This window comes from Spea bombifrons, chromosome 1 (assembly GCF_027358695.1).
Source record: "Spea bombifrons isolate aSpeBom1 chromosome 1, aSpeBom1.2.pri, whole genome shotgun sequence".
Lineage (NCBI taxonomy): Eukaryota > Metazoa > Chordata > Amphibia > Anura > Pelobatidae > Spea > Spea bombifrons.
This window is the reverse complement of record NC_071087.1, coordinates 150,367,890-150,381,804: the sequence shown is the minus strand read 5'-3', so window position 1 is coordinate 150,381,804 and position 13,915 is coordinate 150,367,890. Positions and strand designations below refer to the sequence as shown.

The 13,915-nt window shown below is 34.2% G+C and overlaps 1 protein-coding gene across 2 annotated transcripts; it reads left to right on the top strand.

The window, feature by feature from the left end:
- The first annotated feature begins 2,318 nt into the window (after nt 1-2,318).
- On the top strand, nt 2,319-11,339 carry ISL1 (ISL LIM homeobox 1). 2 transcript variants are annotated; one of them, XM_053448073.1, is made up of 6 exons: nt 2,319-2,573; nt 3,420-3,609; nt 5,263-5,522; nt 7,236-7,522; nt 8,891-9,058; nt 9,927-11,339. In XM_053448073.1, exons 1-6 carry the CDS (start codon nt 2,546-2,548, stop codon nt 10,041-10,043), a joined length of 1,050 nt encoding a protein of 349 aa, XP_053304048.1. In that variant the 5' UTR covers nt 2,319-2,545; the 3' UTR covers nt 10,044-11,339. The 2 variants fall into 2 exon arrangements, with proteins under 2 accessions (XP_053304048.1, XP_053304047.1); XM_053448072.1 differs by having other exon boundaries at nt 9,912-11,339.
- The last annotated feature ends 2,576 nt before the right edge of the window (nt 11,340-13,915 follow it).

Genomic DNA, 13,915 nt, shown 5'->3' with positions numbered 1-13,915 from the left:
TTAAAAACACAATGATCAGAGCCAAACTGATTCAAAAAGTTGCCCTTGTGAACCAGACTCTGAAAACAAATCTCATTCCCATAGAAAAAAAAAAAAAAAAAAAAGAATAAAATCTGCTGCTTGAGCTCAATAAAACAATTGTACTGAGTGTTGGTGGATTATCTGCCCAGAGGAAGTTTGGATTCTGCTTTAAACTGGAGGGACCTCATAAAAAATCAATACAAGCAACTCTGTTCCTCCTCAAGTTGGCAGTTAAAGGTAAAGGGGGATTATTTTTTGGTAACCTCCTTTTTTGACGCCATGTGGGCTCTGAAAAGCTGCTGCGGTGGATTAGGAACCAGTTAACCCCTTCTTAACAAGTTCTTGCTGCACTATGGCACTCAAGAAGGAAGTCCAGATATCACAACTATAGTTTATAATATTGGATAAACCAATTTATTTACTTAAAATGTAGGACGTTTACAGTTATAGTATGGATGATTATTTGTTTAATGTGCAAATCTAAAAAGAAAAAGAAAATACAGTGTAGATGCCCTATGAGGTAAGCAAAGTAATATATATATATATATATATATATATATATATATATATATATAGTAATTATCAATTGTATGAATGGAATATGGAATCCACTGCTTTGAAGTCAGGATATTTTGATACATACGCCCTGATCACAATGTTAGAAAAGACAAAATACAACATTACACAAAAGGCCACAAAGCGTGTCGGCATTATCATAATTGGCTCATTTCCAAAGTGAACACAAGAGGTCGCTGTTGTGACCTAATCCTGAAAAAAAATGTCTAAATTGTTAATCACTGCTTGATTTATGCCACAATCACAATTTCAAGAGGATATTTTTATATATATATAACAATGAATGCACTGTTTAGTATCTGTAATAAAAATGCTTAGAACAGCCAATACCTCGGTGTCATAATATAAATTAGCAAACCGGTTTTAACTTTGGAATAGTATTATTTATTTTATTACGCATATAAAAAACATAACCACACTTTAACCTTCAAAACAATAGTTAAGTACAGAGTAAAAAACAACGCTTTTAAAGAAATGCTTTAAAATAGGTTGCCACTGAATAGTTGGATTCTTCCTTATGATATGTATTGCATATTTTCCAACAGACCGTTTTCGGTAGTGGTAGGAATTACATAGAAATGTGAGGGCCCATAACAATTAAACCCCTGTGCCATAATCTTTGTTCTTTCCAGTTTATGGGGAGTTTTCTTGGTTCACTGACATGGAGCTAACCATTTTAAAATCCAAATGTTGTATACTAGCCCATCTAATGAGCCAGGAACAACTAAAACTGTGTCTTCTGAGCGTTCAGTCTGTGTGTATAAAGTGTCGTTAGCCCTTCTGGCATGGTAAGGGTTAATCATGGTCTTTCCGGTTTTTTTCCTGCAAATTTCTGATTATTAATTTATTATTACTATTATAATTTTATTTTACACAATTGTATTTTTATTTTATTTTACACGAATTATTATTATTATTATTATTATTATTTTATTGTTATTAGTAGTAGTATTTTTTTTTAATGTTTTGAATTTCAGGAGGTCACAATTATTATTATCACTTCTGTTTTAATAGCGTCCATTAGCTACAGTTTATCGTATTTCTAATTTTGTCGCATTTGAACAGGATTAATTATCGGGTGTGAAAATCTTAGCCAAACAATTGTTAAAGAGGTCACCTCTATTGTCTTCCAGGCGAGTTAGGACTGAAGCATTACATGGCCCCAAACTCTGAATCCCAGTCATGAAATCTGTATTTAAATATCCAGACCCTTGCTATGATGCACACACCTTCATCTTTAAATCTACTATTTACACCAAGACTTGTGATAGCTCCAGCCACTAAGAGAGAGAATAAAAACGTGAGAATTGCACTTTATCCTCATACATGTGAGCTCATCTTAATTTCAGATCTGCCAATATTAAGTGAAATTCATGCACTGTGTGTTTGTGTGTGATGGAGATATCCCCCACACATGTACAGCCAGCGCTATAAGAGCTGTTTATATTGCCATTTGCATGGGAAATAATAAGTAAGAGAGATCTGAGGAGAGGTGAGACCCGGAGTTACATATTAATCAGTGTGTGTGTGTGTATGTGTGTGCGCATGGGGGGTTGTAGCAGGGTCTAGTGGCTCACACAGGAATACTGGGCTTGAAATGCGATAATGAGGACAGCTGCTGGGTGTGCGGCTCAACCAATCAGCTGGTGGTGGCTATGACGTCGCAGCACTCTACGTCACACCAATGGAGATTGAGCTGAGTTGGAGCAGAGAAGTTTGAGTAAGAGATAAGAAAGAGAGTGCCCGATCAGCAGTGACTCCCACACTACGGCTCCTCCGAGGAAACTGGACTGATCTGCAGAAGGAAGGGGGATACAATCACTCAGCAAGGACAGCAGCAGCTCCTCATCCAGGGCTAAGACTGCACTAAGGCATAAACATTTCACTGTCTCTGGGGATACACTAAGCTGACACCATTTCACTGTGGACATTGCACCCACTTACAGATATGGGTGATATGGGAGACCCACCAAAAAGTAAGTGGCGTATTCTTCCTTGTTCTGATTCCATTCACCCAGTGCCTGCTCTTGCCCTGCATGTGGCAGCTTCAGGTTAAACTCACCCCTGTGTTGTCAGTGCAGAGAGAAAGGTGTTTGAGCTGTTTATTGATGATGTATCCTCTGTATTCCTGATGCAGGGGGTTTAAATGCAGTTTGGTGCAATAATAGGGGGTGTGCTGGGTGCTAAATGACAATGCAGGTGGCATTTATTTGCATGCAATATATATATTTATAGTGAAGGCTTTAGCTGGGGGCAAATGACAACTCAGCTACACAGCATTACATGTGACAGCAATCGTGGTACTGAGTATGCTTAATTTGAACTTCTAGATTTCTATTATTTCTCTAAATGCTGTCATGCATTCATCACAAGAGAGCTGGAATATATATATGTGTATGTATATATATATATATATATATATATATATATATATATATATATATATGCACTTTTTGCACAGCTGGTTTACCTGCACATGCACTATATATGTATATATATATATATATATATATATATATATATATATATATATATATATATATATATATATATATATGTGTATATATATTATATATACGGTATATATAATATATATATATTTCTAAAGTTCATGTGCTCAGACTCCATTTAATACAGTATCCACTTCCCTTTTATCGCAATAATTTGATGAAGGCACAGATCAACTATCATCTATATACTTTTTGTCTAAAAACTAAAAACACGGACACACATACAGACTCCCAGTGCAGGCACTTTAGAAGTGTGTTTATCTCTGTAGGAGAGTAAGCGCTTAGTCAATCCTGTATTTATTTTTCTTGCAGAAAAGCGCCTGATTTCCCTGTGTGTTGGCTGCGGTAATCAGATTCACGATCAGTACATACTGCGAGTTTCCCCGGATCTGGAATGGCATGCAGCCTGTCTCAAATGTGCAGAGTGCAATCAGTATCTGGATGAGACTTGTACTTGCTTTGTTAGGGATGGCAAAACCTATTGTAAAAGAGACTATATCAGGTATGCAAACCTAGAAATTATATATATATTTTAATTTTAATGTAAAACCAGTACATCAAATACATTCAAAAATATATAAATGATATAAAAATAATAATATACGTTATAAATATAATATTAAATATAATACATATAATATAAAGCATGATACTATCCCCATACATTTGAAGTGTATCCAGACGCATTGTTTACAGGTAAAATCTGTTTTATTTAGATTTATTAAATAATTCTCTATTAGCTGCTGATATGTATTCTAATTGAGCATTTCCAAGGTTGTATGTTTTCGCCATATTTTTGGGGGAAAATTTTTTTTATATACCGAATTGATCTAAAACAATTTTTAAAATGTATTATATATATATATATATATATATTATATTTTATATGTGCCTATATAAATATGTTGTATATCAAAAAACTTTGGATCAATATTTAACTATTTTCTGGAAGCTTGACATTGACATATAATTATTACAATGATGAAGTTCGGATAAAATCAATGACATTTAATCCTAAAAAAAATCACCCCGCACTAGTATATGATGGCCTTCCTTTCTTATCTTATCTGTGCTGATGAATTAGACAGAACAGATCAAATTGCCCATCATTTGCCTGCGAACAATTGGGATATTTAGATAATGGGAGCTGCTTCCTTCCTCACATTAAAATCTGGGAGCTGATAAACTCCTCCAGTTGCCAATCCTGACACCACAAAGACCCAAGTAAAACTTTCAGAAACACTTATCCGTTTTTTCATTAACCTCTTTAGATTTCTATGCCACAATGTCCAGTCTGTATTAAAATGTAGACTTGGAAAGACTTTAATCTTAAGCAGATATAAAAACTGAATAAAAACAAACATTTTAACAAAACAATAGTTTTAACACCAAAATGAAACATTTTCTTATAATCAGTTGTATTATTTTACTTTTATACTATAAACGCTTTATATTTTCTATGTAATTTAATATATTTAATATTTTTTTTAATTATATTTTTTTTTCTGAACACGTGCTATTGTGCCTTGTAGAATAAATGTTTTCTCAGATCATATACCAAAAATTTAGTTTAATAAATAGACTTGTTGTTCCAGGTTTAATCTGAATAGGCTTTATCACATATAGGATTCAAGATCTAGAAAACACGAATTTGTGTTTTGATTTGGATATTATCATTTTCACAAATATCTTTTTGTAAGATATCTTTTAATAAACATATATAATATCATCGACTTTGTTACAAGACAAAACCCAGGGGATGAGGTCTGACATTATATAGGAATATATAGAGCAATATATATTATTCTGCTTATCTGGCACAGTATATGGCCAGGAAATTGGTAAGGTATCTGCTGTAACATACTATGGGGTAGGTGATTTTTTGTGTCTTTGAAGGTGTAGATAAAGATTGGTGTTCATGCACTGAAAACCTTGTCTGAAATAGATTACATGCACAAAAAAAATGGTAAAATAAATATAGATAGAGAGAGTACAGATAAGAACAAGGACTTTCAAGGAGCTGCTTGAAAATATGAGTTTAAAGAGGGCAAAGTGTGTGATTTGATAGTTTATTTTATTTATTTTTTGGTAAATTTTGCCCCAATTTTTGTATTTTTCCCCCATTCTCATTGTTATTTTTTTCTCCACCGTGCAGGTTATATGGAATCAAGTGTGCTAAGTGTAATATCGGCTTCAGTAAGAATGACTTTGTAATGAGGGCCCGTTCCAAGGTGTATCACATCGAATGTTTCCGATGCGTGGCTTGCAGTCGCCAACTCATCCCGGGGGACGAATTCGCTTTACGGGAAGATGGTCTCTTCTGCCGGGCGGACCACGACGTGGTGGAAAGGGCCAGTTTGGGGGGCAGCGACCCTCTCAGTCCCCTACACCCAGCAAGACCCCTACAGATGGCAGGTAGTTCCTCCTACCAGATCACATTACCTGACATTGCAATGTCTGTCACAGGAGAAAGGGGACAACTAAAGGTGTCTTCTCAGCACCCTTTGGAAGAATTGCAACTGTGGCTTGTTTCTGTGGCTAGCATCTAAAGAAACAACTAAAGAAAGAGAAATTTGCTTTATATTTTTATTCTCATTTTGTTCCTTAGTGCAAAAAATGATGAATTGCAATGTTTAATGAAGACGTTGAAAGTGAATTATATACAATGCGAACTGGTGGTAACACAACGCACAATTAAGCAGAGAAAGGGTTAACACAACAACTTTTCATATAAAAAGGTGTTACCTATAAAACAGGATTATTATTTATTTTATTACCTTATCCACCGCAATAGATATATCTGCTGTATAAATATATATATATATATATTTTGTTTAACCAGAACATAAAAATATAAAACATCTTGCCATAATAAAAATATATAATATACTGCAATTAAGAAATTGCACTAAATTTAAGCGCACATGGTATTTTGTTTTGTTTTTGTTTTTTTTTTCACCGAAAGTTTGCATTGATTTTTTTTCTCCTAGTATCAGATATATATTTTTTCTAATATTAGTTTTTCTTTAAGAATCTTTCCCAGGAATTGATAGATTTGAAAGAAATAAAGATAGACTCTTAGGTTGTAATTTTAAACTGTCAACAAGCTAATCTTCAGTAATTGCCTGCTAGAGGGACCCTGTAGTTTTCAAACATATCTTGTGATTTGATGAGAATCTTTTTTTTATTTTCGATTTGGGTACTGTAACTTCATACTACATCTAAGAGATAGGAGAGGCTGCTTATATAGGTCACTGTTTGTGAAAATGGTATGGTTTCAATGTAAGAGCTGAAAACAAAACGAAGAAGAAAAAAACTTGAAGGATCACATAGCAGAGTTTGGATAAACTAGTTGTTTTAATTCAAAAGGAAATTTTCCAGCCCACTTATGACTAATTGAACGGAGATTGGATACATTTATCCACATTTCTCAGTGGCTTGAAATGTCAGTAAAAAAAAAAAAAAAGAGCTGTACACATAAAAAAAATCTTTCTTTTTAAAGAATCTTGTAGACATTGAAGATATTTTTAACAGCTTGGATATGAAAGAGTTAATGTGGCTATTCAGTGTTTAGGTATCTAGGTATATCTTTTACAAACAGAAAAGCTTACATTGTAACCACATAAGTTTGAAACAAAAGCAGTTTACAGCACTTGTGTGGGTTTTATTGTTCCTTCTTATCAGCTTAACCTAATATTTAAGGAGAAAAGGCTGTTTGCATTGGTATTGTATTTTTTTTTTCTATTTCGCTTTGCTGTGGCTGAATAGCACCTCATACAGCTAGATCTCTATGGGTTGTATGGGCTGCAGGAGTTAATCTTTGCTGGTTTAGAAAATGTTAATTTTTGTGAGCACTGAACCTTTTGTAAAATGGTAAATAACTACACTTATATCGAATTATATAGGATATAAATTCCATATATTTAAGTAATTTAAACTAGTTTTTGTATAGAAATATATATATATATATATATATATATATTATATTAGCAAGAACATCATGTTATATTATGTCATAAGGCAAAACGAAAATAACATAGACAAAGCAATGAATTGCTTGCAAAGAGTATTTGAGTAGTTGCTTGCAAGTTCATAAATGATCTTATTATTGGTTCATTAACTTTACAGCAGAACCAATTTCTGCCCGGCAGCCTGCCCTCAGACCCCACGTCCACAAACAGCCAGAGAAGACCACCCGGGTCCGAACAGTGCTTAATGAAAAACAGCTTCACACCTTAAGGACCTGCTATGCTGCCAACCCCAGGCCTGATGCTCTAATGAAGGAGCAGCTAGTGGAAATGACTGGCCTTAGTCCCAGGGTCATCAGAGTCTGGTTTCAAAACAAGAGGTGCAAGGACAAAAAAAGAAGCATTATGATGAAGCAGCTCCAGCAGCAGCAACCCAACGACAAAACTGTAAGTTACTTTTTTTATCTGGGCATACAGCAGGCCTGATGCTGACTTTTTAACACTTTAAAGACAGTAAAATGGTGGGAATAATACTCCTTGAGTAGCTTATACTGGAGGCAGAATTATTGATATTGTCTCTACCCTTTACCTACTGTGATCTCTGCACAGATGTTTTAAAGGGTTAAACGCATATTGTTACTATATGTATTTGACCCACACAGCTTTGGCACATTTGTTTAAAAATGCACCTACTCTGTAGATGGATGATATACAATTGATATTATTTAGTTAACTGCAGATATATTGTCAGGCTCCATTTTCGGACTGAATGATTCATTCTGCGATTTATCCCTAAATATTTAGATCTCAAAAATGTACAGCCACGAACTCAGTCTGGAATCATGTTAATGAAAGCAGTCTTTATGTGTATGGTCCTTTGTCATTGTTTTTTAAAAAAAGGAAAAATATACATTATTCTACTTGGTCAATAGTAGAACTACCTTCCATAAAAAAATGTTTCCATAAATATACGGGTGCATTTAACAATCATATGGGCATAGCAGCCCTTGTATAGCCCCCCCCCATCCACTCATGCGATTAAACTAGTGACCTGTGTACTCTTGTCAAAGAGTCATGGACGTTTAACTCCACGATTGCCGGCAATGGTTTGCTTTTGCCTTTTCTTTATGTCAACTTGGTCTTTACATGTTACACCCTTATTTGATGCAGTAACCCCCCCCCGTGCATTAACAGTTTAGCAGTAATAATGTTACTGTGTTCCTAATACGAATTTGGCAGTGATACACTCCAGATTTGCAACATTTTCTCCATCAATCCAAAAAGCAAACATGCAGGTATATTCACCTATAGCCAGGAGCTATATGTGACATGCATAGGGGAAGATACTAGTGATCCATCATCCAGAGCAGGTAGTGTCTCCTACATATAGCTTGTCACTGCAAAGCCTAATTAATATACTCTCTTATGGCCATTATCTGAAATCTAATGCCCCCGACCCTCAAAAACTGCTGTGTTTTCTATTCTTAAAAATTTAATTTGTGACAAATGACCCATTGATTTAACCCTGCAATCATAAAGCTCCGTTTGGAATTGAATTCATTTCTTTAAATTGGGCATTCCGAATTCAAAGAGGTTCCATTCCTACTGGCAGAACTTTACTTAAAGCATCAAAATGATATACTTCCACGCGTGTAGACACTCGAAGGGTTAATTGGCAAATCAGAATGTGAAAGATATTCCTGGTGGGTCTGAAATGGTTGACAGTTGACACCTATATGATGTTTCCAAAGTGTTTCCATTGTCCCTTAGTGTGTAGCAATTAGAAGCTATTGACATGTCATGTTCTCTTTTCAGAATATTCAAGGGATGACAGGGACCCCTATGGTGGCTTCCAGTCCCGAAAGACACGATGGAGGTTTACAGGCGAACCCTGTGGAGGTCCAGAGTTACCAGCCTCCCTGGAAGGTCCTGAGTGACTTTGCATTACAGAGTGACATTGATCAACCTGCTTTCCAACAACTGGTGAGTTGTCAATATATATATACGGTATATAAATGTACATAGCCTAGATCCAGAGAAGGAATTGACAGCCTCTAGCAACCCAGCTACTGGAGACCCAGCATGTAGTCCTACACAAATGTAGCATGCTGAGGGTTGTGATGATTTGCCACATATTGCCACTGCTATATAAATGTAGCTTCATTGTATAGAAGAAATTCTCCATGAACATTTTATGCAAACATCTGGTAGAAGAGCTAACTCCATAAGGTGCACTAGTTTACTCTACAGTGGAGCATTTTGGGGCATTTACTAATAGTATGACGTTACAATAAAGGGTTTCGTTTTCTAAGAATCTCTAGTCTGCAGTGAACTGTACTGTCAAGCATGCATAAGCAGCCGTGATGCTCGTAGTTAACCCCTTGCACGCCAGAGTTGTTGGCCAGAGTGCTGTCTTTTAAATATGTTTTTTGGGCTTTATATAAAAGGGACGTTTGGCTGACCTGTAACTGGGGGATATATACCAGCACTCTACATTTACCACTCAATATAATGTATGATGGGGTTTGTGAAGTGAATGGGTATTTTGGCAGTTATAATATTTGGAGAATAATTGGTTATCCATTGTCAAATAATTAAGATTGCGTGTTAATAGAAAATCAGCCTTTGGGATATTTGTACATTAAGAGGACATATGGGTTAAGGGACTCTAGCTCCATGATTGCATGCTGTCTGGTCACATTGAGAGCTAGACCTCTATTTCTGATTTTAGACACTCTTTAGACAATCGTTACCATCTCCATATCATATGCCATGAAGTATCCTTCTTTCACACTCTTTTTTTCTCTTTTTTTTGGGGTTCTGCTTCTAATTGAAGACCTGTTTCTCACAGGTTAATTTTTCAGAAGGAGGACCAGGATCTAATTCCACGGGAAGTGAAGTGGCATCTATGTCTTCACAGCTACCGGACACTCCTAACAGCATGGTAGCCAGTCCTATTGAGGCATGAGGAGTATGGACTATGTGGTTTCCACCAATATTGCTGGAATAACGGGACGAATATAGGTTTGGACTTCATCAAAGTATTTAACAACCTAGCTGATGATAGGAAACCCAACAAGATGCACGGAGACCATCTGGAGAAGATGGTATGGTAGCAACACTGTGAAGACAATCATGGGATATTACTAGAATTAAATGACATCCAACATCTAAAGAATGGTCCTAGGAATTTTGTAAGAACATGATATGGCAAAAAAGGATGGTTTATATCTGAGGATCTCTAAAAAAAAATCGGATTAATAATTGTCCCTTAGAACATCTCAAGACACACCACAATGGAGAGATACCAAGAAAGATCGTCTTAATTCGAATGGTGCTGCTTATCTGCCTAACATCATTCAATCATTGCATTGCCAAACAGGAGCTAGAAAGGTTTTGAGACCAGTCCAGACTGTATCCCAACTAATGGACAAAGACTTGGAGGTATCACTTGAGGATTAGACCTGGAAGCCTTCTCAAATTGGTTTGCAATGTTTTAAACTGTTAACAATGGGAGCTGCTGAAATCATAGCATGTGACTGTTTTTCGAGATCCTCCTATCTTTCTCATTAAGTCTAAAAATTGAAACCTAAATAAAAAAAGGCATCTAAAGACAAGGCTTTTTTTCCCCAAATACATTTTTCCCCAAACCAACTCTAGAAAGCATTGCAACAACAAGGTATACCTCTTGCCACAGATTTCTCTGGATTGTGTGTGATTCTTGTCCATCCAAGAACTTTCTCCCCCAAAGATGTGTATAGTTATTGGTTCAAACGACTGTTTTCTCTCTGGAAATAAAGAGACAAAAAAGGAAAACATTTTTTGTTTGCTCTTGCATTGCAAAAATTATAAAGTAATTTATTATTTATTGTCGAAAGACTTGCCACTTTTCATGTTATTTGACTATATTTTTTTGTTTGCTGAAGTAAAAAAAAAAAAATCAAGAAAAAAAAGGTTGTATTGTGGTCTCTGAATTTTATGTCTTAAGTCGCTTGTGTCTTATGTGTCTTCCCATTGTGCAAAATAAAAAGCCATGTTTAGAAATGTAACTGAACAGGCTATGATCATGGGGTTTTAACTTGAGAAGGGTTCTTGAAATCTTTTACTAAATAAACCCCTCATATGCCCCCTGTAATTGTAATTCAGTCAGGGAATATATTAAAGGCACATGTTTCTAAGACACAAGCAGCAACACAGCACTAAATGTCTTTAAAAGAAATATATTTACAGTTGTAAGAAATTCAAAATAAATTATGTTCCAAAATGCCATCCAAAATAGAGAAATATCCCCAATAATATCCAAGTATATATTTTAATATTTTAAATATTAGACCTGATATTCGGACTGTTATATCCTTCTGTCCTATGGTTGGTTCCAAATATGTAAGCAGGGGACAATGATATCTTAACCCCTTTTTTCATCTCCTTGGGTAAGAATTCCTGCAAATCCACCTTGCTTTTCTGAGATAAACAGCTTTACACAAAAACTCCACAGATTATTTCACATCCAAATATTCCCAGATAATTGTATTTATGATCTTATTTAAAATTAGGATGAATTCTTGTGTAAGAAATCTATATTTTTATATGTTTATGGGGGTCACTGGTTCATTTGGGAGGTTGGTGAACAGGGAGGGTAAAAACACACAGCATCTTAAAACTTAACCCTTTAAAGGGGAACTTGGATATTTTTCACAGTTGGAAGTGTTTCATGATCGTTGGTCAGTGGGAACCTATTCATTTTAGAAACGTATGAAACCTTATGAATTACAGGCAAGCATTTTGAAAAAAAATTTATATAGTTGCTACTTGAAATCATTTACCGGGTATAGTCTTTTTTCAATATAGAGTATCGCCAAATCTCATCTTTTATTTGGAATGATTCTGTGAAATGTTTTGTGAAGAGTAATAATAATAATAATAATAATTATATTAATAATAATAATAATAATAATAATAATAATTTAGCCCTGCAGTTAATTCTCTAACTAAAGCATCATCTGACCGCCTATTACCCACCTGATGCTTATTTATGATTATTTATGCATTTTCAATTTAAATATATATCAGATGTATTTTAATCATTATTTTCGGAATTCCACATTAATGTAGTAATATGAACGGCAACTATCATTTATGTAATTTAAATGCATCGTACATTTATAAGGATGGATAGCATTAGGTGAATCACATATATATCTATATCTAGATCTATATATATATATATTAAATGTGCCCCATTAATTAATTTTCTTCTTTTTTTAGGAATTTGATTTCATTTTAACTGATTTTCTTTGTATTTATGTAGTTCCAAAAAATAATTTGAAACATGTTATAACAATCTAGATTCTCTTTGCAGGCAGATTTCGTCTTGTATGCGATTTAACCCTTTGTCTGCTTTACTATCTTGCGTTAATTCACACATCACCTCCTCCTCATATAATTTGTTCTCATGTCTTTAAATTTAGCAATGAAAAGAAAAAAAAAAATATGTATCTGGTAACACAACGGATACCAGAGCGAAAATAACAGTAGCAGACCTAACGTATAATCTCAGACGCTTACTGAGGAATCGCAATATTTATTTATTATGTTTATTTTTATTATTTTTATTTTTTAGGATATTTAATTAAACATTTGGCCACTCCGAAATGTAATTAAACAAAAGACTGATTTTTTTTTCTGACTGTCATACAAATAGCACGAAAACATATTTGTCTTTATTATTATGTTAGGTCTTTGCTGTGACAGTAGCAGAAGTTTAAATATTAAATAGATTTACTATAAATCAGTGTATTCATAATAATATACCGACAAACCTCGTACAGTTTATACTAAAGAATGGATCCAAACATATTTGTATTATTATTATTATTATTATTATTGTTATTATTATTATTATGCAATACCTATACATTATAATTCAGTGACAATTGATAATATTTATAATGCAATTTCGCTTTTATTGGGATAATTGCTTACTACTATTTTTAATATTATCACGAAATAATAATTGATTTGTTCATTCTTGTGTGCGTATATATATATATATATATATATATATATATATATATATATATATATAAATATATAGCACTTTCAATTACACACTCAAATATTTTCAAGATACCTTCACATCGGATTCTTATCACTCTCTGCTGATCAGGGAATCAGCGCATGATAGAATGGGTTAAACTAAATAGTTGGAGCTTAGTGAAGAAGCTGGAAGTAAATCCTGTTTACTGATTGTTCTAGATTGTTGTTTTCTTGATAACAGTGCAAGCCACTGAATGACAGTGTTTGAGCTGAGGCGCCACAAACAGAAATTGAGCAGCTAACAATGTCCCAGAGCCTAATGGGGGATCTCTCTGCACCTCTCAGGGAGGAGCGCAGGAGAGAAGGAAGGATCTTGATGTGTAATGATGATGGGGTTGGAAAGGCTGTTTTTCCTGTTTATTGTAGCCTGTCATGAAATTTTAATTGTCCAATTCTGCAAATACTATTTTTCTCATGTATTATGATCCTAAACTTGCTGGGATTTTTTTTTATTCTAAAGAATGTACTTAAATGATGATATACAGCATGTTTTTAGTTAACTATGATATTTATGAAGCCTTCCTGAATACTATTTTCTTACTCACACATACATATTATTTATAGACACACATATATATGTGTATGTATGTGTATATTTATATATTTATATATATATATATATATATATATATATATATATATATATATATATATATATATCCCCTTTTCAGTCCTTGTGAGTCCTTACTTCGGTGGGAAGGTTTGATGGATTCCCTTTATTAGCCTGAGAAGGTCACATAAATC

Excerpts from the sequence above, each read along its gene's own strand:
- ISL1 (XM_053448072.1), top strand. The coding sequence starts at position 2,546 with ATGGGTGATATGGGAGACCCACCAAAAA. Across the intron at positions 2,574-3,419 it reads TATGGGAGACCCACCAAAAA|AAAAGCGCCTGATTTCCCTG; the intron begins GTAAGTGGCGTA and ends TTTTTCTTGCAG. Across the intron at positions 9,059-9,911 it reads AACCTGCTTTCCAACAACTG|ACCTGTTTCTCACAGGTTAA; the intron begins GTGAGTTGTCAA and ends TTCTAATTGAAG.